Here is a 23152-nt window from a genome sequence, read left to right as displayed (position 1 = left end):
TTTGCAGTCACATGTGAGGGCGCACTGTAGTTATTCTTAAACTGTGGAAACAATAACAAGTGACACAAGGCAACACGCACCTCAGAGGTTTCCCGTCACTGCATTAGTTCGTACACACACGCACACACACACACAGACGTACTGTATGTATGTGAATACATTCCCACCCATGCACACTGATGGGTCTAATTATATTTCATAGAAAACATCAAGTGTTTCCATCACCCACACAAACAGCGAGCAGATGTTCGTGTACATGATTGCCCGGTTGCACACGCACCTTCCTCCCTTTATTGAAGTTTTACAAATCGAAACTGTTATAAGACCAAACCTGCACATATGTTTGTTATCAGTCACACATATAAAGTCCCACACTCACCACCTGTGTTTCCTCCGGCAGGGTCCTGTTTCTCATGTCAAAGAGCGGCTACCAGCCTCCTAAACTTAAGGACAAGTCTAAATGGTAAATCCTCTGGGTGATGTTTACACATATTTAATATTTACATACGAAATAAAAACTAAGTTCTTAATATGAACTGATAATAAGCTCTAAATGCAGCCATTCGCTGTGTGTGTGAATTATATGTGTATTTTATGTGGTGTCTTCTCAAGTTCCATGTCTCCTGTCTGCAGGTCGTCCTCTTTTTATAACTTTGTGAAGGCCATGTTGGTGAGGAACCCCAAGAAGAGACCGAGCGCCTCCAAGATGCTCTCAGTCAGTACTCTTCTCCACGTCAGGTTTACACTGTCATTTCTGCCTCTGGCTGACTGACACACTGTGAATGTAGACAGACTGCACTGACTACAGCCGATATGTTCTTGCATTACTTATCACTTCTTTAAAACTGCAGACGAGCAGATAAGATTGATCTTTTTATACTAAAGTATGATGAGCATGTGAAAACAATGATGAGCCCACAGACACTCTGCTGCTCTCCTCAGTGTTACAGGACTTGAGAGTGAGGTTCTGGTCATTTCTTACTGTTTTGGTTCCCTCTCACATACTCACAGAGTCATATTGATCCCAGCCAGCAGCAGTTTTATAAACAGCCTCTGTGCACTCTCCAGACACAGTTAGAGACCAGCTGGTGGACACAGTGCAGCACGTTGTAGCTGAGGAGCCCAGTTTTTTCCTCAGGAGTTGCTTGGCCTGCAGACTTAACTTTCCTGTTAGCCTGTGCTCACTTCCTGTGCCTCCTCTCTGCAGCATGGGTTTCTGACCCAGCAGTGCCTGAACCAGGATCTGACCCTGGACCTGCTGGAAAAGTACCGACACCCTGAGAAACTGAAGCACTGCCTGGTGACAGAGGACGACGAGATGGAGGTCTATATCAGACTTCTCTTAACACTTCATGGAATAGTTTAATATTTTGGTTTGTTCAGATTTTGGGTCAGGTCCTCACCGAGCTGATGAAAGCAGCAGCATTAGACGTACAGTGAAACCTTGGCCCAATGGTGTTTTTTTTTTAGTTAGTGCTCTTTTTTAATTTGCAAAACATTTGAATGAACTTACTCCGGGTACTCCGGTTTCCTCCCACAGTCCAAAAACATGCATGTCAGGTTGATTGGTGACTCTAAAATTGCCCGTAGGAGTGAGTGTGAGTGTGTGAGGTTGTCTGTCTTTGTGTGTCTATATGTGGCCCTGCGACAGACTGGTGACCTGTCTAGGGTGTACCCCTGCCTTCCACCCGAGAGAGAGCTGGGATAGGCTCCAGCGGATCCCCGTGACCCTGAACAGGAAAAGCGGGTATAGAAGATGGATGGATGGATGGATTTGAATGAACAGGGGAACAAATCAAAAGACCAAAATCACAGGTTCAGCAGCCTTTAGCAGCACAGGTTAATGTTAAACCTAACCCCTAACCATAAACCTACCAAGGTTATTACTTACTGGCTCACGTTACCAACTTTCCGCTGAGGTTGACAGGCCACAGTATTGTCTGCAACCAGGAAAAATAACCCTCATGTGGGGGGAAGTAAGAGAGAGCGATTAGTAGAGGTTCACAAAATAAAAGCACTGGTCGTATAAGTGACTTTCACTGGTCCCTGTGTGTGTCCATGACAGATGTGAGGAGGACGTTCCCATAACTCCCTCACATTATTGCAATACTTCAGGTTTCATATGAGCAATATATTTATGCTCATCATGTTTCAGTCCTAATTCCTGCCTGGTACTTCTCTCACAGACTGTATTATTTTAATATTTGGTGGCTTTGGTGGTCTACTTCCGGGGCTGGCTGGAGCCAGATGCTGGTTGTAACATCTCCTGTCTCTTTCACTCTTTTTCTAATACTTGTACTTTTCTGTTGCGACAATGCAGTTTCCCCATTGTAGGACAAATAAAGGTTTTCTTATCTTATCTCATCTTTCATTTGACTGTACACTTTAAAATGAGTTCTAAAGTCATTTTCGTCATTTAAGGTGGCAGTTCCTGGATCTTTAAGGAGGATTCAGTCAATCAACAAACACAACCAGGCAGAGAGGACAAACTCTGACATTAGCTGTAAGTAAACAAACTAACACACACTCTGACTAGTCATGTTTTTTTTGTAATTACACCCCTTGTTGTCAGATAAGCACAGAAAAATACAGGGTGGAACATAGTATATAACCATCAGTTATAGCCACATAAAAATTCCTAATAATAAAACAGTTTGTTCTTATGTCCATTCAGAAGAAGATATTCCCGTTCACCTGTTGTGCCTCAGCTTAATAAAACATTCTTGGTCACTGAGTCTGTCCTCAGTACTTCACCTTGATTTAAGGAGGATTTATGTATGGTTTTATTTATCCTGCTGCCTCGTCATATTTGTCTTGTGCCTGTTGTTCACTATTTATTGGATGATCATAGTGCAGGTCAAAGACTACACATGTTAATAAGACACTGTGACTGACAGTCAGTGTGTTGGTTTTGGTTCCACAGTGGAGCAGATTTACACTAAGAGGCCTACGAGGAAAGAATCACCAAATGCAACGGTAAACAAGTGACTTTTTATTCAAACATACGATGCATGCACTGTAGGTATGTACGGATGCACATGAAATATTCACACTCTAAGCCTAAGCCAGTCTGGGTCTTTATCCTAGTTTTTCCCAGCATTTTGCATTTTCACCTCATCGCATCACCTCAACCCCCATTTGTTTTCATAATAATTCATTCATCACATTAATCATTAGCCAAACAAACTATTATTTTAATACAACAAATAGATGGTGTAGATGTAGATCTGTTTCAGCCTCTTTTCTTAGCGCGTATTTCTAAACCAGTTCTTACCACGTGCTGTAAATACAGGTAATCTCATGTGTTTTTTACAGTTGAGGCCTTCAACAGGATGGACCAGCAGTGCGAAGAGCTCAGAGAGGTAACAGTCACAGACACGGAGCCACATTGACACAGACGTCTGATTCAAATATTGAACTTCTCTTGTCTCTGTCTCTGTCAGGGAGCAGGACACAGACTCAGACGATGACTATGATGATGTGGACATGTAAGAAAGCACCACACGTTTAACAACTTACAGTGACCTCTTACAAAATACGATGGCAGCCTGAAGTGAAACTATTCGGAGCTGAATGTCCCCCAAATACAGATGATCACAATTTGTAAAAACGGTCATTTGTTAAAGCTCTGACATGGAGCCACATCAGAAACATTAAATAGTACGTCAGAGTTTTTTGCTTGTGTGTGTGGTCAGTTCAGTAAATCACACTGTCTCTTTGTGTTTCGTCTACCTCAGCCCTACGCTCCAAGGCACCAGGTAAGCTGAATAAACACAAATCACATCTGTATTATAATAATGTCTTTCTGCATCATTCACACACCCAGACTGAACAGCACTCTCTCTGCCAGCAGTGTCACAATGCCCACTGATGAAACGCCTCCTCCACTTCCTCCGAAGGTGATTACCGAGTGGACAGGGAACAAATAATCTGTCCCTAAACTGTGGTTTTATGTTCACATTTAGTACAGAGACCAGGCTGTTTGCATCATATCTGCATTAATGATAAGATCATGGTTCTACTAGGTATTACCTGTTATTATGATGCTTTTCACATTATTGGATTTTTCTACTTTAATGTCAATGTTGAAATTTGAACTATAATTCATTATGGCTAAATAGTTTTCTCTATGCATTTTAATTACATACTGCTTGATAAAAACTGTGTCTCAGGACAGACACAGACTGATGCCTGTACTGCAGATTTACTTCTGACAGTGAGGCCTAGAACATGCTCGGTCATTTTAAGTGAAATGTTTACCCCACACAGTGTTTTATACAGGCGTGTTTCTGTGTGTGCAGCCCAAAATGCGGACCAGCTCAGAGGAAAGCATGGCAGGGGATGACGACCGGGTGAGGAGGCATATATCTCTGGCTGCCCCTTCTCCTCTCATCAGGACCTCCAGTGGGACGCACGTCCGGCCTACGCTCCATCCACGATCCTCCCGACACTCAGGTGAGCTGCCTCGTGTGTGTGTGTGTGTGTGTGCTTTTGCTTATGTAAAATATTTACAGTGTTTTCCTCAGTGCTGAGCCAAGTTTCAGAATGAACACAACGCTGTAATAATGTTCCAGCACCTTCAGTCTAATGCACATCAGCTGAATCCTTCACAGAAGAAGAGTGTAATGTACCGAAGGGACTAAACAACCCAAAGATAACCAGATTTAAGCCTGTGTTTATTAGAGGGAAAGTATTTCAGGTGTTATTTTGTCATGTCCCCTCCCCAGTGTCTCCCACACACACGGAGAGAGAGATCACTGAACAGGCTTACTGGGCACAGGCCGAGTAAGCCTGAGGGTCAGTGGAGTCCCTAGACCACAGGACCACGAAGGGGATGTTAAGTTTTCGATTGGAAGGTCAACCACTTCAACAAAACTCCACAAAATGAGGAAAATAATGGTGCAAAGAAACTGCAAAGAAACAAAAAACTCCCTTAAAAATAAGCATCAAATGAGTAAAAGAAAAAAAAATACCCGTGAATAAAAGCAAAACAACTGCAAACAGAGACAAAACAACAAGGGGATCCCAAAACAACTAACAAAATCAACATCAAACATCAAAATGATCACCCGATATCCCCTCTCCTGACACAAACAGGTGAAAAATAACCACAGAGATATGATGAACAAGTAAAACTGAAGACAAAATGCAGAAAAACAGAAAATGACTACACAAAGACACTGACTTCGCATCATGTGCTCAGTGTATGTCCATCTGTGCCCATGCACGTCTTTTTAGTGCTGCAGGAGAAAAATCAGAATCAGAATCAGAATCAGAATGAGCTTTACTACTCCAATGCAACTCCAATGCAAACAGACATTAAAACAAATGCTACAAAGGGTCAAACAGTAAACAGAAATGCTACAGAAATGCTACAAAAAACAAACAACTGGAGAGCTCCAGACCGAGGCAGCCGTCCGCGGCACCGTCTTGCAAAATATAAAAGTCAGTACATGCGATTTTTTGGTTGCAGTGCACATGGTATGACATGATTTTTTTCTTTGTGTGTGATCCAGACCCCGCGTCCTTACCTACCCAGTTCAGTGACACCCCACCAGACATGACTCCTCCTCAGCTGCCCCCGAAAGCCATACGCAGACGGCAGCCCCCACCCAAGGTAGAAGAGAAGAATTGAAAAGGGATTTATTTACTCTTCTTTGTTTTTTGGGGCACTGTGTCAGAGCATAGCTGCTCACAACCTGCTATCATTAAGTCTTGTGTTGTACAAATGTCCCCAGAAGGCACAGAAATAATGTGAAATTAAAAACAAATGAGCTTCTTTGAGACACTAATATATGACTTTCATTTTCCTTCGGTTGTCCTTTTTCCATCTCAGGATCCTGCTGAGTGCATCAGTCCCGTCATGAAGAAACCTCCGGTGAGTTTCTGTTGCTCTGCAGATGTTCTCTCTCCTCCACTGCTGCTGATGTGGGGTGGTGTTGTGTGGTAAAATACCAACAGTATAATGTCAGCAGGCTCCACAGGTATTGTAATAATATCAGGAGGGTAGGATCAGGTTAGCAGAGAAAAGTGCAGATGTTTCTTTTCATTATGTTGCATTTCCCTATTATAATGGTTTTAAGTTTAGACATTTAGACAAGCATAACAAAATACCTCCGATCTACAAATACAGTATGAAAACACTCAGAAGGATAACGTTACACTTATTGTGAGTACAGTGTCACATTCATTGGCTCTGTTTAAATTGTTTACTTGCCTCCACAAAGTGAAGTTGGGCTGTTCATGTATGAGGAATATGTGCATTATTAAAAAAGAACAGTATCTAATCAAAAACTGGAGCGTAGGTGTGCTGTTCATGTTGAAACGATTAAAACACGTCATTTTCTGCTGTAGGTGCATTTTGCAGATGAACAGTCATTCTGGCGTGAGTCTCCATGCAGTGGTTTGTGGTTAGATATGGACGAGTGTAGAGGGGACAAGATGAATAATTTAATGTCCTCGCTCTCTCTCTCTAGGTCTACTTTAAGAAGATCTTCCATGGCTGCCCTCTTAAAATAAACTGCTCCACGACCTGGGAAAACCCTGCTACCAAAGGTTGGATCATGGAATAAAACACAGAGTGAATTCTCTTGTGTTGTATCTGTCTGACCAGTCTCTCTGTCCCCTCAGACCAGCACCTGATCCTTGGGGCAGAGGAAGGAATCTACACCCTGAACCTCAACGGCTCAGAGGCCACAATGGAGCTGGTAGGACCTTTATCAAAGGCCGTACAGGCCTGGATTAGTTAGAGAGATGCTTTTTTGTTCCTCTGCTTCTCATGATGCAGAGCCCTGAGCAAAATATTGCAGATGAGTGTGTGTAAGTCACACAGTTCTCTCACAAACACCTGCTGTTCTCCGTACAACAGCAATTCTGCTGCAACAAAAAGCTTGAAAATCAGTACTTTTTGTAAGAGACAGCGGGTCAGTAGAGCAGCAGTGAATGATTAGATGTCTTCTCTTTGTCTTGCAGTTGTATCCTGGGAAGTGTACCTGGGTCTACACTATTAATAACGTCCTCATGTCTGTATCAGGTAAATTACAAATCTAATTCAGCTGTTGGGCTCTGTTCCCCAGGAGCCTCCTGAAAAAATCACACACTTCCAAGTCTCACTGGAATTTATAAAGAGCATATTGATGAGCTGCCAACAAAGCAGTGGACACGTATGAATTAACAGCTCACTGGACGTCTGATTGGTTCTCTCTGCTGTAATGACAAAAGTGGCCCTAAAAACACATTCAGAAATTGTTAGTGCTGCCATTAACTGCCTGTCCCTGTTCATCTTGACTGTGAGACTGTTACGATGTATCAACAGGCTGTTATTATAGCAATGCAAACATGTGTAGGTGGCAGAAATAATTTAATTTGTGGGTTAAACAGCAGTGGTCAGAGGCTGGATCTGACTTTTACAAGTAACTTATCAAATTCTGAATAAAATTATAGAAATTCCTTCAATTAATACTTTTCCTATGTCCATTTGATTGTCATGATTTGTTGTTTGACAGTCAGAAGCCATAGACACTAGTCAGCAATGGAAAAAGTACTTTAAACCTCTACTTAAGTGAAAGTAGCAGTACCACACTTGTAATATCTAAAAGTAAAACTACTCCTGGTCCCTGTCAGTGTTTTACTGTTATACCTGATGTTTCTGGATGAATATTCCTGCTGCGTTAATGTGTATTCAGAACATGCTGTAGTAGTTGTTTAAACAGTGGGTAACTTCATCTGCAGCAGTGCATCATATTATTATTATTGTTATTATATTATAAGAGGGAAGTGTAGTGTAGTAGAAGCTACGTGTTTTCCTCACATGTCCGTGGCTGTAACAGTGAGTCGGGTGGACGTGAGTGTGTCTGTGCGCTGCTGCTCAGCCTGTGGTGGCAGCTGGACTCTGTGAATAACTTTCAAACTGCGTCTGATTCTGTGTTTACAGGGAAATCATCGCAGCTTCACTCTCATTCACTGAAGGAGCTGTATGAACAGGCTCGGAAAGACCAGAGGATGGTTGCCTTGCCGACTCACAGGCTGTTACCAAGGTAACACTGAACCCTCAGTGTATTTCCTTTTCTGTCTCTGTGTCTTATAAACAAACATCTGCTCATTGCAACAACATTGTGTGTTTGTCTTCAGGAAATATTCAGTGACATGTAAAATACCTGAGACCAAAGGCTGCAAGACCTGCTCAGTTGGTGAGACCAAATACCACGTTATGGCAAAGAAAGACCTGCTGATAGTTTATGTCTGTCTGTGCAGACACTGTTTTTGTTATACAGATTAAATTATGCATTACTGCGATAGTGTGTGTGTTCAGATGTACCTTTGACACATTTCTTCAACACTTCTTTGATTCCTTTTACATAAACGACTGTTTGAAACCAAATTAGCCGCATGCTGGTTTGGAGTTTAAATTCCAATTAGAAAACTAAAGGATGAAGATTCTTCTTCCACGCAGTGATGACCGATTTTGAGAGATAACCAACTAAGATGTGTATTCTGTCGTGTCCTTGCAGCAGATAACATGCAGCGAAGCTGTGTGTTCCTGTGCTGTGCTCTGGAGTCCAGTGTGATGCTGCTGCAGTGGTATGAGCCCATGCATAAGTTCATGCTCATCAAGGTATGGGGATTTTCAAACATGGAACACTCTAATGTTTCCCTCCTCAGGAAGGTGAAAGTGAGCTGATTCAGTTACAGCTGATGTGTTTCACTAGTTTTCATACATCATTACAGATTTGACTGATGTCTATGACATGTAGAAAGCAGGTTAATATTTATTATTCTATTAGAACATGTCAAAACTTATCAAAGTCCCAGTGTCTTCTTTTCTTTGTCATTCACACACAGCAAAAAAGAAGAAAAGAAAACAAACAACAGCAGAATAACAGACTGATGAAGGAAAACCTGTCAACATTAAATAAAACAAACAGTACAACAGAAGCTATCTGCAGGTTGAGATGATGAATGGGCTTGTTACTTAAATGACTTTCAGTTTTTACCATTTTTATTGGACTGTTAACACCAGAGGCAGCAGCCAATAAAACGACTGCTGCCAGGGAAATAAGGCATTTTATGATCACCATTAAATTTATGAGTTAGCTTTAGACCTTTGCCCATAAAATGCTTCTGCTTTTGACAACAGTCTCACCGATGCCCTCAGTTAGACAATATGCTGTGTGAGGCGAAAAACCACAACAACATTTAAAAATAATTAAACTCTTGACTTACACTTTTCCTCTTTCATGCCTGCAGAACTTTGACTTTCCCCTGCCCAACCCTCTGCGGGTGTTTGAGATGGTGGTTGTGCCCAAGCAGGAGTACCCAATGGTGTGTATCGGTGTGTCTCGGGGGTCGAGCCCAAAACTGCCAGTCGCTGTTGAATACATCAACCTCAACTCCAACACGTCCTGGTTTACCAACACTGGCCTGGGTAGGCTGATACGACAGTTTCACGTCCCTTAAACAAACTTCAGAACAACAGGAGCTATAGAAAACCTTCTGCCTGTTACATTGGACATTTAATGCTGCCGTTATTTTTGTTGTTGATGTTGTTTTTGTTTTTTTTAGAGAGACCTAGCCCAGAAGTAGTTCAAGTAAACCAGCTGGACAGCAACTCACTGCTCGTCCTCATAGAAAGTAAGTAATAGCTGATGTTCATATTTATGCTGCATGTAAAATGTGTCGAGGTGCATTAGATTGTACAGTAGTGGACGTAGTTTATCATTTAACTGTGTTGCTGCACCTGTTGGAGACATTTAGGGATAAAGGTGAACAGATGCTTTGGGGCTTTAATGTTGAAAGTAGGTGACAGTGGTCCCAGAATTCAGATGCAGGCTGTGAGATTATGGCTCTCACCTCAGTCAGAGGTGCTGTGGCTGAGAAAAACCTACATTCAGGTGTTTGTTTGTTAGACAGGGTGAGGCCGTGATGACAGGGTCTGTAACTAAACCTCTCCTCCTCAACAGAGTCGGTACTTATAGTTGGTCTGGACGGGGAGTGGAAAAGCAACAGGCCCTCTACACAGGAAACCACTCTCTCTCATGACGTTGAGTCTATAGGTGAGAACACCCGCTAACAGACTGTTCATGTAGGTGGATGGAGCTCAGCATTGACTCTCCCTCTCTCTGTCCAGTGTATTTCGAGGACACGCTGCTGGCAGTATGGCGTCACGGCTGGCAGAGGCGAGGACAAGATTTTACTGAGTTGCTGGAGGAAACCACTGACCATAGGAAGATCTACCGGCTGGTGCAGTCGGACAGGTACGGCCAGTGTGCGCCGTTAACTTCAGCTGGCTTAACTTCTTGTGTTGATGAGACAGTTTCTGTGGGTGGTGCAGTTTGCTTTGTTCAGGCTTGGTGGCAGCTAATTAGCTCAACTTATTAAAAACTAATGGGAAAGGTCAGACACAGCAGTCCACATGCAGCAGAGGACAGACCCATCAGCCTACAGCCACACTGACATGGCAGCACTTTGAGCTATACATGCTCTGGAAGAGCAAGGCTGAAGGTTTTCCACTATCTACCAGTAATTATCATAATAATCATCACCAAATCAGTACAGCTCAGCCTCTGAGGATCATGAATGTCTGTTTAAGGTTCATATCTTTTAACTATTCTATTTTGTCATTTCTGCCGCCCTACATTTAATACTTTACTTGTTCTGTCTGATCTTCTCACTGCAGGATGGTTGTTTTGGAGACACATCAGACCGAGGACCAGTCAGGGATGTCCAACCTGTACGTCTTGGAAATTGCTGAGAATTATGTCATGTTGCCCTGACCCTCCTGTCTGCTGGCACGGAGCATCATGGGAAACTCCATTTCCATATGAATGCCTCTACCCAGGATTTACACTGTCCAATGGGAAAACACGTTGGGCATCAACATTTGAGTCTGTCATCTTTAACTCTGCTGCACGTGGACAGTGCTACAGGGTTTTATTTTCTAATGGGAGGAGAGGAGACAAGACAACATGAAGGCAGGATCTTGCAGAATCATACTGGCCTGAGCTGATTGTTGTGATGTAACCTTTATCCCTTAAACTCAGGGAGTCTGCTCTTATTTGTGCTCATTTCTGTGCGGTTTGAGAGATCCAGAACAATCTCCAGGCAGCTGAGAAAACCCTACATGAATAGTGAAGGAAGGACATCCTCTCTGACACTAAAGAGGAGATTCTGCTTTCTTCTGCCACAGTATTGTTGATCACAGCAGCAGCCACCTGCAGGGCCTGAAATATAAGGCTTTTCATAGATACCACGTCAGAGCATATAGGACTGAAGCAACACTGCTGCTGCGCACACTGCGTGTTTTGTAACCAGAGTTTGTATGTCAGTGTTGGATCGAAGTTACACACGTCTTACGGCTGTTACACTGTAATAAAGTTAATTAACACAATATGAGGTGAACCGTATTGATCTTGAAGGGGAAACGGAGCAAATCAGTTACGGTTAACAAAAGGAGGAAGTTAATTACGCAGCCTCTGGTAGTGTGTCAAGGTTGTCTGAGTATTTGGAAAGCTTCTCTGCTATCTGTGAGTGTGTGTGTGGATGTGTGTGTGTGTGTGTGTGTGTGTGTGTGTGCCCACTCCTCAATAGATGTGTATGTAGTAAAGAAGATGACGTATAATAGGCCTATTTCAACAGCAGTGAATTCTTTTTAATTTGACCCACTGATTGTATTTCCATCCATCCATCCATCCATCCATCCATCATCTATACCCCCTTATTCTTAACCAGGGTCCCAGGGATCTGCTGGAGCCTATCCCAGCTCTCTCTGGGTGAAAGGCAGGGGTACACCCTGGACAGGTCACCAGTCCATCACAGGGCCACATAGAAACCAGGAACCTTCTTGCTGTGAGGCAACAGTGCTAACCACTATCCACTGTGCTGCCCCTGACTGTATTTGACCTGCAGAAATCCGTCATGCTCTTGTTATATAGACAGACTATTATAAAGGGAAATTACAGATCAGTATCACAAATAAATAAAAGTATATATGCAATAAAAAGAATTAAATGATAAATTCTATACAGGGCTGAACTGACTTTAATGAAATATAAGATAAATGGAATAAAATAGTCCAACTTGTTCCACTGTGGAGGGAAGAAACTGGCTATAAATCAAGTCAAATTCAGCACCCTGCAGCATGAGGCTGTTTGTGGGTGTGAATTTATAGCAAACAGATCAATAATATTGTCTAATTTCTCGCCACAGCCTCCCGTGTTAGATTGCGCATTGCAAATCTTTTATTGGAATTCAAAGCAATTTGCTTTAGAATATTTAAGAGCTCCATGTGAGCACGGCAGCCTCATATTTCTGCAATTCAGATGAGGTCGTGTGGTGGCACTAATCTCTTTCCGTAAAAAGACGCATGAGTTCTCGTTAATTGCAAACTTTACGGCCGGTACGGTGTGTTTTCGGTGAGGGCGGGACTAGAAAGTACAGCCTATCTTTAAGGTGGCTCTGAGGCTGTCAGTGGGAGCTTAAATGAGAGATAAATCAAGCAGCTGTCCAGGCTGCGCCCTCCCTTTACTCCCGGAGTGAGCGCGCAGCGCCAGGTCGGGCCGGCAGCGGCAGCGACGCACCGTCACACGTACTTTACGCACACTAGACGAACGGAGGCAGAGACCCGGTCGAGGATGATGCTCACAGCGGCTCAGATGGGCTTTCTCTCTGGGTTTGTTTACCAGCTAGCAGCGGTATGGTCGCCGGTACTGGTTTAAAATGCACTGGAGTACAGCGGGCGTACTGGTCGGCCTAGCTGAGCTCGGCAGCTGCTGCTCGCCCTCGCCTCTCCCATTGCTACCCTAGGACTTTTTTATTGCAGCGTTTTTATTTCCAGGTCAGAATCTCAGTTTCCTGTGCGGCTTGTTTGTACTAAAAATGGCCGGAGATGGCGGCGCTCTGAAGGATATCAATGAGATTAAATCCCAGTTCCGGACCAGAGAGGGCTTCTACAAGCTGCTCACCCTCTCGGACTCGCAGCAGCGGGGCGGGCTGCCGCGGGGTCCGTCCGCCGGAGCCACGCTGGGCCCCGGGGCTGGACCCGGCGCGATACCCGGCGGAGGGGTCGGGCTGCTGCAGGGGCCCGGGGCTGCCGCCGCCGCCGCGGCTGCTGCTGCCGCGGCCGCCGCTGCCGCCTCCTCTTCGTCCAATGCCGCAGCCAACTCCTCTCCGGCGGGGTTCCTGCCGCCGGTCCGGGTCTCCATGGTCAAGCTGCAGCCCGAAGACCCGAGCGAGGACTCGGAGCGGGTGTGCTTCAACATCGGCAGGGAGCTGTATTTCTACACGTACACCAACATCAAGAAGGTGAGCCCAGGCTGCCGCGCCGCTGCCGCGCGTCCCTCACAGCGGACAGCCAGGCTTAGCTTAGCACGCTAGCCCGCGCTGCCAATCGCAGGCTGTTTGCTCGCGTTTCGTCGTCTTGTTCAGCCGAGCCTGCTGGGCTGCTGGTGCCAACATGCACACATGGCGTTTCTGCTCGTGGTGCAGCTCAAAATGGAGCGGCTGCTGATTTGGCTGCAGAGGCGGTGGATGGTGCATCATGCAGACGGATGCACCGTGTCAGTGGCCGCTCCAGGAGGAAGCAGCCTGCAGGCTCTGACAGCTCCACTCACTGCATTTTCACTGGAAACCAGCTGCTGCTTTCAGTCTTATCATTGGCCCCTAAAGAGGGAGACCGCAAGGAGCATGAGTTAGCAGCTGGTGTGAGTCTGTTGAGTTTTATACTGAAAATCTCTTTCCGACACTCACTGCGTCAGACTCTCCCTGTCCCCTGAGGGAGAAGTGTGAAAATCATAAAACAATGTTTCTGAGCAGTGTGACATTTTGAAGCAGTCTGTTTTGCACCTGTCCTCCAGTTTCTTCTAACGGAGCTGCATTTAGCAATGCTAATGTAAAGAAACAAGCATTTATTTATTTTGGAGAGCTGGGAGTGCTTGCAGCTAGATGCAACACTTCCTTCTAAACCAGGAAGGCTAATAATCCATTTAGGAGGAACTGGAGGAGACATGCAAAAGGCTTCATGGATCAGCTAATGAGGAGAAATACTCTCAGTGCACAGTGACAGTCACAAGATGCATCATTTTCTCCTTTCTGGCCCATAATGCAATCACAAGTACAGTGTGATGCAGCTAATTCGTCTTTATTGGTGCAGATATGTGTAGATGGTTAGACTGGGGGAAGCAGAACCCACGAACAGATGGTTTCTGCAGGAAATCACATCCAAACACATTCACATGCACCCGATGGTGTGACACACACTGTACGTTCAGCAATTAGTGGATATGTGCCTTAACGCAGCATGACGTGCACTAAATTATCGTCCACATGCTCAGAATCAAAGGTTCCCTCTCTGCTTTGTGTAAAAGAACGAAAAGAGTTGATGTCGTTCTAAAGTTTGTGCTTCTGTCTCTTCTGCTGCCAGCACTGTCAGGGAGCCAACTGTGAAACCAGATCCAAAGTTCACCATCTGGGGGAAAAAAACAAAGCTGTATTCAGTGTTTATTGGTTGCATCTTCTCCATCCCCTTAATAAGAGCATTATCAATGCATCTCCAATAGCTGAAACAATTAGCCAGTGAATCAAAATGAATAATAAACTCACTGTCTTTGGGCTTTAAATGGCTAATTGAGAAAATCATCTGAATATTGGTCAATATTGATATTTATCATAAATTTGCAAACCTCATCTCCAATCAGCTGTACATTTTTGGTGTCTCTACTTTGCCTACGTTTCCCAGCATGCATTTATTTATTGATTTGCCGGATAAAATGGAAAACACACCCACTGCCATCCAGAAATTGGTCTGAATGTGGTTGAAGATGTTCTTGAGACATCGTGTTACACACAGCCTACAGTCAGTGACTGTATTTCAGTGTGAAGCAGCTTCTGACTTCACTGCTTTCACTTCTCCAGTACAACCTGCTTTTAACTTAACGCTCAGGATGCCTTTTGACACCTGCATGTCACTAACCATTATACTTTCCCCACATAAAATGTCACCTGATGAGAAGACTAAGACCTGCACACTAACTCTGATCTGCAAATTCATTTAGGGGCACGTTAGCATTTTTTTCTAGTCTGTCCAAAAGCAGTGTTCAAATGCCTGTGCAGCCTGTGACGCTTTTAGCCATAGATGGATTATGAAATAACAGGCCCCCCACCCTACAGATTTAAAGACTTGTGTGTGTTGTTTTCATAATTAACATTTATTATTTGTTTGTGGCAATTTATAATTGTTTTATAGCTGTGTTGTGTCTGTTTTGCATCATTTTTCATTCATTTTTAAAATTCCTTTTTGTTTTGGTCTATGTTTTACTGTTTTTTCGCCTGTTTTCTGTCCTGTCATATTCACTTTGCATCTCTTTATGGTTGTTTAGCATTTTCTTTACTCATTTTGTGTTTCCTTGAAGTCATTTTATTGACTTTCCAAAAAATGTGAACAGTCAAACAGATGTCAGAGTGGTTCCAGTAGTCCCGTTCAGTGAAGCAACCGTGGTTTTAGTTGGCTGGAGTCCTTCCCCCAGTTCATACTGGTTGGTCAGAGGTCCATTCCTAATGTCTTTCTAATAGGAGACATGAAGGAGAAAAAAATCCACCCTCCTCCACAAATATGTTCCAGTTTTGACTCAAGCTAATGGAATGGATTATTATAGAGGAGAGCTAAAGATATTAAAGAGAGTGTAACTTTGGAAGAATCCCAGTCACATGTTTTGGCTGAAACCTCATATCAGCTTCAGATAAAGTTTGGAATTTGTGTTTTTGCACTGAGCACATGAGGTCTGTATGAGCAGGACTGAAAACAAACAAGCGGAACCAATGAAAAACCTTTAGTCTGACATTAAAAGCTGATGTTTGCCATCGATCTGTTGGATGGATGAGAAGTGTTTTTCATTCAAACCGTGTGGTAGCTGCTCTGAAAAGATCTTAGTGGGTCGTTTTGTCAAATATGCTTCAAGATCATTTGTCAAAATAGGAAAAATAATGGTGGCAGATATTAAAAGAGCCCAGAAATGTAATCTTGATTGACAGAAGTTTGAAACTGTTAAATTGTTTTAGTCTGGGTTGTTGCTTTCTGGTGAGACAAGCGACCTATTAGCTGCTCCTTAGCTGATGTTTTGCTTGTGGGTCCTGGTTCCTCATCTGTCTGCAGGCTGTGGACCTCAGTAAGCCAATAGACAAGAGGATCTACAAGGGGACTCAGCCGACGTGTCATGACTTCAACCAGTACTCCGCCACAGCAGAGAGTGTAGCTCTGATCGTGGGTTTCTCGGCCGGACAGGTCCAGTACCTCGACCCCATCAAGAAGGAAACCAGTAAACTCTTCAATGAGGAGGTACAGTATCTGCCTGCGGACGTCTGCTCTTGTTCGTTTTCCTCTAATGTGTCGAGGAAGCTGCAGCCCTTTGTGCTGTTGTGATTAAAGCCCGCTGCAACACAACAGGAAGTTTTGTTTTTGTTCTAGTTTAGACGCTGTGATGTTCCCTTGAAAGTTTCTTCAGCGTTGTCCCTGTAACCTGCTTATATATTCATGTCCTGTGTCTTCAGAACTGGTTCTTTCTGTTTAATGGGATTCTCCTTAATGGGATTCCCGATTAAACTGAGGAGGCTGGGGGTGCATGGGTGCACTATTGCATGCAGACTTTATCGTGTTCATCTCTCAGGGATTGTGCTTCTCTAAATCTTTGGTTTTGTCTCTGCTGTAGCTCATTTCTTGGTCTCTATAGAATCTGTTCCTATGCTTCCCTTCTTCTCAATACTTTATATTTGGTTTTTTCAAAGTATGTATTTTTCTAGCAGTGAGGTGATTCTACCAAGTATGTACAAAAAGGCACAAAAACTTCAAATCAATGCATTTTCTTCTCTTTTCTGCTTTTCTTGCCCATTTCTTCCCCAATCTCCTCTACATCTGTCCACCACCCCCTCCATCATTCCTTCCTTTTTATTTTTCCATACATCTCGGCCTCTAAATCTCTCTCTTCCCTGTTCTTCTCCTTCCCTCCTCCTGTTTTCCAGAGGCTGATAGACAAATCCAAGGTGACGTGTCTAAAATGGCTTCCCAAGTCTGAGAACCTGTTCCTGGCCTCCCATGCCAGTGGCCACCTCTACCTCTACAACGTGGACCACCCATGTGGCACCACGGCTCCACAGTACTCTCTTCTGCGGCAGGGCGAAGGCTTTGCCGTCTATGCCTGTAAAACCAAGACGCCACGCAACCCGCTGCTGCGATGGGCTGTGGGTGAGGGAGGCCTCAATGAGTTTGCTTTCTCCCCAGATGGCGTGCATGTTGCGTGCGTGGGCCAGGACGGCTGCCTGCGAGTCTTTCACTTTGATTCAATGGAGCTGCAGGGGGTGATGAAGAGCTACTTTGGCGGGCTGCTGTGTGTGTCGTGGAGCCCTGATGGGAAATATCTTGCCACAGGTGGGGAGGATGACCTGGTTACCGTCTGGTCATTTGCAGAAAGCCGTGTGGTGGCCAGAGGGCATGGGCATAAGTCCTGGGTCAACGTGGTGGCATTTGACCCTTTCACGACCTCCCTGGAAGACGATGAGCCCATGGAGCTCAGTGGCAGCGAGGAGGACCTCCATCAGGGTGCGCCAAATAACTCCATGCACTTTGGCCGGGTCCGAACAAGCAGCACTTTGTCCCATCTTTCTCGGCACAGCTCCAAAGGTGGTGGTTCCACGTCAGTCACATACCGGTTTGGCTCGGTGGGGCAGGACACCCAGTTCTGCCTGTGGGACCTGACAGACGACGTGTTGTACCCACGCCTGCCCCTGTCCCGCGCCTTTACTAACACTTTTGGACCCTCATTGTCCAACTCTGGCAGTGGGGTGGTCAACAGCACCTCAGGTGGGGGAGGAAGTGGAGGGGTGGAGGGTCACCATCACCCACCTAACACAAACACCGGCACCTCCAACCCACCGACACTCCCCCTTCCACTTCCTCGCTCCCTTTCACGCTCTAACTCTCTGCCCCACCCGGCCGTGGCAAACGCCTCCAAGAGCCAGGGTGCCTCGGAGGGTGGCGGTGGAAGTGGAGGAGGGGTAGGGAGCAGCGGAGGAGGAAACAGCACCCCCTTCAGCATTGGCCGCTTTGCAACGCTGTCGCTTCAAGAGCGCAAGTCGGACAAGTCTGGTGGCAGTGGCGGGGTGGAGAAGGAGCACAAGCGCTACCACAGTCTGGGCAACATCAGCAAAAGCAACGACAAGATCAATGTGGCGCCGAGGAGCAACCGGCTGGACGCTGCCAAGGTCCTGGGCACCACGCTGTGTCCACGAATGAACGAGGTGCCACTCCTGGAGCCGCTGGTGTGCAAGAAGATCGCACACGAGAGGCTGACCGTCCTGGTTTTCATGGACGACTGCATCATCACAGCCTGCCAGGAGGGTCTGATCTGCACCTGGGCACGGCCAGGCAAGGTGGTACGTCTTCAGGCATCATTTTGTATTATCAACTACAATTAAGACTTATTCCTATTTTGATCATTAATCTTCATATTTAAAAATAAGTGAAGACTCTCACCTTTGAAATTAGGCCACTCCATTTTCTCCAGTGGTTTTCCTTATTTCAGGACATTCATTATGAAGTGGTAATTAGCCTACTTACTCTACTTTGTCAGTAAACTAAGATCATTAGTCATTTGAGACAATCACTCACCATCTGCTCATCTTTTTATCTTCCTGCACCTTAAGTGACATCCAGGCTTTTCTGGTCTGATTGTCCCTTGTTTCTAACCTTCCCTCATATTTTGTCTGTGTTTGTTCAGAATTTGACAGCACAGAACGGGAACTCTCCGAGCGGCACCGTGGTATAGCTGGAGGAGAAGCTTTGCACTCATCCCTCACTCCATCTCTTCTGTCTGACAGCTTCTCCACCCAATCTCAGAAATGTCAAATTTGGGGCCAACAACCACAGACTGTACACAACCTACCACTGCAGTATTATACACTCACTGTAACTCTGCACTGCTTCCCTGTTCCCAGTTGGTTTTATTCCCACAGCGGCCACAGTTGGTCAGGAAGCACTTCCTGAAGGTCTGGCACAGACGTATCTGGACACCCCATTAGTCTGCGGCTGTTTGGCGTGGTTTAGATGAGGTTTGATAGTTCTCTGTTTTAAAGTTAAGGTGTCACAGACCTTTGGCCATATGATGTATTACCTTTTATATCTGTGCTGTTTCCTACAGTAGTTTCTAGTGTTTAGATTAAAATTGGAATATCATGAGTCATTCTTGTTAACAGGATTCAGATCCACAGCCTCTGCTTCCCTTCGCTTTTATTTTTTGTACATCATCAAGCAGCTCTGCCTTGTGCATTATAACACTTTCCACTTTAAAGTGTTGGATGGGTTTCAGGGCTTTAATGGTTTTAATGGACACCTGCCAATACACAGAAACAGGTATTTTGAAGCCGCTGTAACTTTAGATTCATCGTGCCACATTTATTCCTAAATGTCTGAGTGCTGGTGTGTTAATGGGGCTCAGCAGCAGGGAACGGCTGCACTGTGCCTGGACTTCAGGAAGAGTTTATCAGCATGTGTCACTGTGGGAATAAAGTTTATTCCCAGTGCTTGGGCCCTCTGCCTTCACCTCTCCACCGTGTTTATCTGTGGAAAGACTGCATCCAACAAATAGTTTTTCCTTTCTGTGTAACCCTGAAGCAACAAGGAGGGAGCAGCAGTCGTCATCAGGTCCCTTCTGTTTCCCTGTCAGCCAACAGATACTGCAGAAGCCACGGCCATTGTATTTAAGTTATTTATTTTATCACAAGACTGTGTAGTAATTTATACTGTAAATACTGCAAATACTCTATAAATACAAAAAGTACAAGTGTGTATGGGAATAATGACTTGACAGCAAGAAAGTGAAGAGAAAACAGGAAAGATGAATATTAATATATGAAGATCCTTCTATTGTACATAGTAACCACAGTTACAAGTTGAATGGCTGCTGTTTTAGGGAACTTGAAGATGTCAGTGTGTTTTTCGTGTGATAGAGTTGTCCCTCAGAATGAGCCGTGGTGAATCTGTCAGCGCAGGCAGAAGAGACTGAGCCGGGGTGAGCACAGAGTACCTGAACGTTTCAGCTGACTGGTCCTGGACATCATGTGTGGACAAACAGCATCTTGAAGAATAACATGCTCATGAACAAACACACACTCCTACACATTCCGAACGTGAAACATGCACACACACACTCACTCACTCACACACACACACACACACACTCCCTTATGGTGTAGCATCATATTCACGATACTGTGTCTTGGACTCCATTCCTGTTGCACCTGAATTGCCTCTTGCAAGAATTTGCACATTCAATAAATCCACAGTCCATCCTGAGGTGCCACGGCTGACGTTAGGGGGTGTTATTGTATTGTTTTGTCTGAACTCTGTGCAGAAACAACGCCCATTTACCCACAATCCACTGGGGATTGTTGGTACAGAGGATTAAATAGTCATATGTGCAGACAGAACAGCTCTGTGATGAGATTTGGATTTATTTTCTGTTTAACAGGTTTAAGTATCACTCTGACTGGTTCTCATTTTCCTGCTTACTGTTTCTGATTCTTGTTCAGTCTTTTCCTGGTGTATTATTTAGCTAAACCAAAAACATTGCCATCTGTGTTAAAGTACATTTGTGCAGCCAGACAGCTGCCCCTGGGTGTTAGGTATGGGATTCACGTTTAAAGTGAAAAAGAAAACATTCTTCAGTGTTTGTTTTAAGCAGCCAAACAAATATGACATGGGACATTGAATTGTCTGCATCCTTATACCGTGCTGCATTAAACGCTTAAACACACTTCCCAGCCAGATGCAGGGGAATAACCACATCTGTCTGTCTGCCCAGCAGTTTGGTCCAAATTGGAATTTCTTTAATCAGCTGGAATTTCTGTTCCCTCAATTATGGGTTTTCACTTTTCTGTATCACTGAGACACATTTCTGTGTCTCTTTGCCATGTTGTAAACATGATGCATACTGTGTGTGATATAAGGCTCAAGTCTTGTTTTCAGAGATTGAGAAGCAGAATTGAAAAAGCCTGTTTAATAATGAACCATGTGGTTGGAATTCAGATCCAGTTGTAGTAAATCAACATGTGTGTGTGTGTGTGCGCCAGATGTTTCTGTCCACAGCCAAACCATCAACCAGAGAACAGCCTGCTGAACACAAGCTGCGTCTTTTCTTCTTTTCCTTTAGCATTCCTCTTGCTTTGTGTAACAGCTGAAGTGAAAACTCAGTGCTGTAACCTGCCAGTACTTTTATCAGCATTGTGTATTTTCTTTGTGTGTGTTTTATTGAGTTCCTGTCTCCTGTAAACAGCAGAGTAACTTCCAGGATCAAGCCCGTGGAGCAACAGATAAAGCAGCAGTTTCCCTGGGTGCTGTCAGGGGAGTGTAGCTTGTTTGTCATAACAGCAACACGTCTGCCCAGTGTCATGAATGAGCTCATGAGCTTTGGGGTCGATCTCAGTGTGAAGTGTAAATTAATGCTTTATCACGGCCTTGAAGAGAAGAGGAAAAGCTACATCTGCTCTCTTTGCATGTTAAAGGAGTAATTCACACTTTCCCAGAAATACAGACACTGTCTTATTTTTGGGTTTGAGTTTGTCCTAAAGCTTATGCAGCTTCATCAAAGTGTTTTTAAGAGCAGATGTTTGGGTCCAGCTGATATTCACCTCGTCATTCTGTGACTTGTGTTCTCCAAGGTGAATTTGTGGTTTTAAATATGCTCCTGACTGTCACAGTCCTCTGCTTTAGCTCTGTCTCCACATGCAGGTGTTTGTTTAGCACTTCCCCACATTAAAACCAAATGGAGTAGAAGCTAAACAGACACACTCAGGTATAGAGACAACATCAGGATGTGTCTGAATGGGAACCTGAGTTTTCCTCAGCTTTGTGTGAGAGTCTGTCTGCGGGAAATATGTGAGTCTGGGTTTACATGGTGCAGGTGTTTAACCACTAACAAACACTTGGATGATGCTGCACAAGCTGTTTGAAGGCATGGGATGTTTTACTCGTCAGTCTGAGATCTTACAAGTTTAAGAGATGCAGGAGACGACCGACTGTGAAGACAATAACTGAACTGCCCTGTTTAATAAGTGAGTTTCAATTTGTCTTATTTACTGGCTGCTTTTGTGCTTCCTGAGCAGATTTTCTCAGACACTAGAAAATCAGAAGAGATGTAACAAGAAGAGTTTCTGAACATAAGAGACTGCAGATGTTAATTATTAATCGTTCTTTTCCCACAGGCCATATATACTGTATGTATGTTTTGGAGTGGGTTGTCCTTCCTCCACTAACGTTTTTGACCCTGTCAGACAAATGTTAGTGCAGGTAAATCTTGGAGGAGGCACCAGGTGTAGAGCTCAGCTGACACACAGGAGGATGATGTTAAATAAAATACTGTCCTGTAGTTTCTTTCCAAAACGTATTTCAAATAAATACAAGCTCCACTGCGTTAAAAGTGCTGTAATATAAGAACAGACACGGCTAGTTCAGACTTTGTGCTTTATTGTGTGAAAGAAGCTCTCGGGCGACCTTCAGCCTGACTTTGGAGCAAAGATTTGTGGTTTGATGTTTTACTGTTTAACTGTTACTGGCTGAGAGAAGATCTGATGCGACCATGTGAACTGAACCCAGAAATAAAAGCTCTGATACCAGGAGCAGCTGCAGCTCCATCCTCACAGCCGGCTGCTGCAACATGAGTAAACTCAGTAATTCACCTTTCACCTCTGCAGACGCTGTGTCCAGGCTGTCTACGAGCACAGAAACAGCCTGCTCTCCAAAATGACTGAGGAAGCCACAGTTAAGTGCAAACTAAAAGCTCAGGCAGTATTTTGCTCTTAATGCCTTGTTCTGGACAGAAACTACTCAAAATATTATTGCACATATCTTCATTTTGTGCTCTGTGAAAGGCTGTTTCTCCATTTCACAAATGTCTTAACAGTTTTTTTCTTCGCTCTGTAAATGTGAGTGTAAAATACACTTTCTCCATTATCACTGTACAGTTCCCACGTGCACTGACACACACACTCATAGTGTCACACACATTTTCACACACTTTATGCCTGTTCTGGTGGAGGTTCTAGCAGCAGAATGACGTCACTGTATCTGGTTTGTGTTTGGGGATCTGTTAATAAAACATTAAACTACAACAGT

The 23152-nt window shown here is 44.3% G+C and overlaps 2 protein-coding genes across 3 annotated transcripts in view; both read left to right on the top strand.

Moving 5' to 3' along the window:
* Positions 1-11386, top strand: part of map4k1 (mitogen-activated protein kinase kinase kinase kinase 1) — a 30971-nt gene extending 19585 nt beyond the window's left edge. Inside the window, exons 10-32 of one of the 2 annotated variants that reach the window (XM_026329634.1) lie at positions 401-463; positions 634-715; positions 1208-1324; positions 2422-2503; positions 2924-2976; positions 3316-3362; positions 3444-3488; positions 3738-3758; positions 3854-3899; positions 4302-4455; positions 5517-5617; positions 5837-5878; positions 6477-6555; positions 6631-6707; positions 6973-7033; positions 7934-8036; positions 8131-8189; positions 8511-8614; positions 9247-9424; positions 9562-9630; positions 9960-10052; positions 10127-10253; positions 10676-11386. In XM_026329634.1, the coding sequence (XP_026185419.1) occupies positions 401-463; positions 634-715; positions 1208-1324; positions 2422-2503; positions 2924-2976; positions 3316-3362; positions 3444-3488; positions 3738-3758; positions 3854-3899; positions 4302-4455; positions 5517-5617; positions 5837-5878; positions 6477-6555; positions 6631-6707; positions 6973-7033; positions 7934-8036; positions 8131-8189; positions 8511-8614; positions 9247-9424; positions 9562-9630; positions 9960-10052; positions 10127-10253; positions 10676-10772 (1900 nt within the window). In that variant the 3' untranslated portion in view covers positions 10773-11386. Of the gene's footprint in view, positions 1-400; positions 464-633; positions 716-1207; positions 1325-2421; positions 2504-2923; positions 2977-3315; positions 3363-3443; positions 3489-3737; positions 3759-3850; positions 3900-4301; positions 4456-5516; positions 5618-5836; positions 5879-6476; positions 6556-6630; positions 6708-6972; positions 7034-7933; positions 8037-8130; positions 8190-8510; positions 8615-9246; positions 9425-9561; positions 9631-9959; positions 10053-10126; positions 10254-10675 lie in introns of both variants that reach the window. The other variant, XM_026329627.1, reaches the window with a different exon arrangement.
* A 981-nt stretch (positions 11387-12367) lies between these two features.
* Positions 12368-22860, top strand: LOC113125151 (WD repeat-containing protein 20). Its single transcript, XM_026298461.1, has 4 exons — positions 12368-13299; positions 16145-16327; positions 17008-18417; positions 18762-22860. The coding sequence occupies exons 1-4, from the start codon at positions 12874-12876 to the stop codon at positions 18807-18809; spliced, it is 2067 nt and encodes a 688-aa protein (XP_026154246.1). The 5' UTR covers positions 12368-12873; the 3' UTR covers positions 18810-22860.
* The last annotated feature ends 292 nt before the right edge of the window (positions 22861-23152 follow it).

The sequence above is a fragment of the Mastacembelus armatus genome, chromosome 13 (assembly GCF_900324485.2).
Source record: "Mastacembelus armatus chromosome 13, fMasArm1.2, whole genome shotgun sequence".
Classification (NCBI taxonomy): Eukaryota; Metazoa; Chordata; class Actinopteri; order Synbranchiformes; family Mastacembelidae; genus Mastacembelus; species Mastacembelus armatus.
The sequence above is the reverse complement of the archived record's forward strand: the minus strand, read 5'-3'. Positions and strand labels throughout refer to the sequence as shown.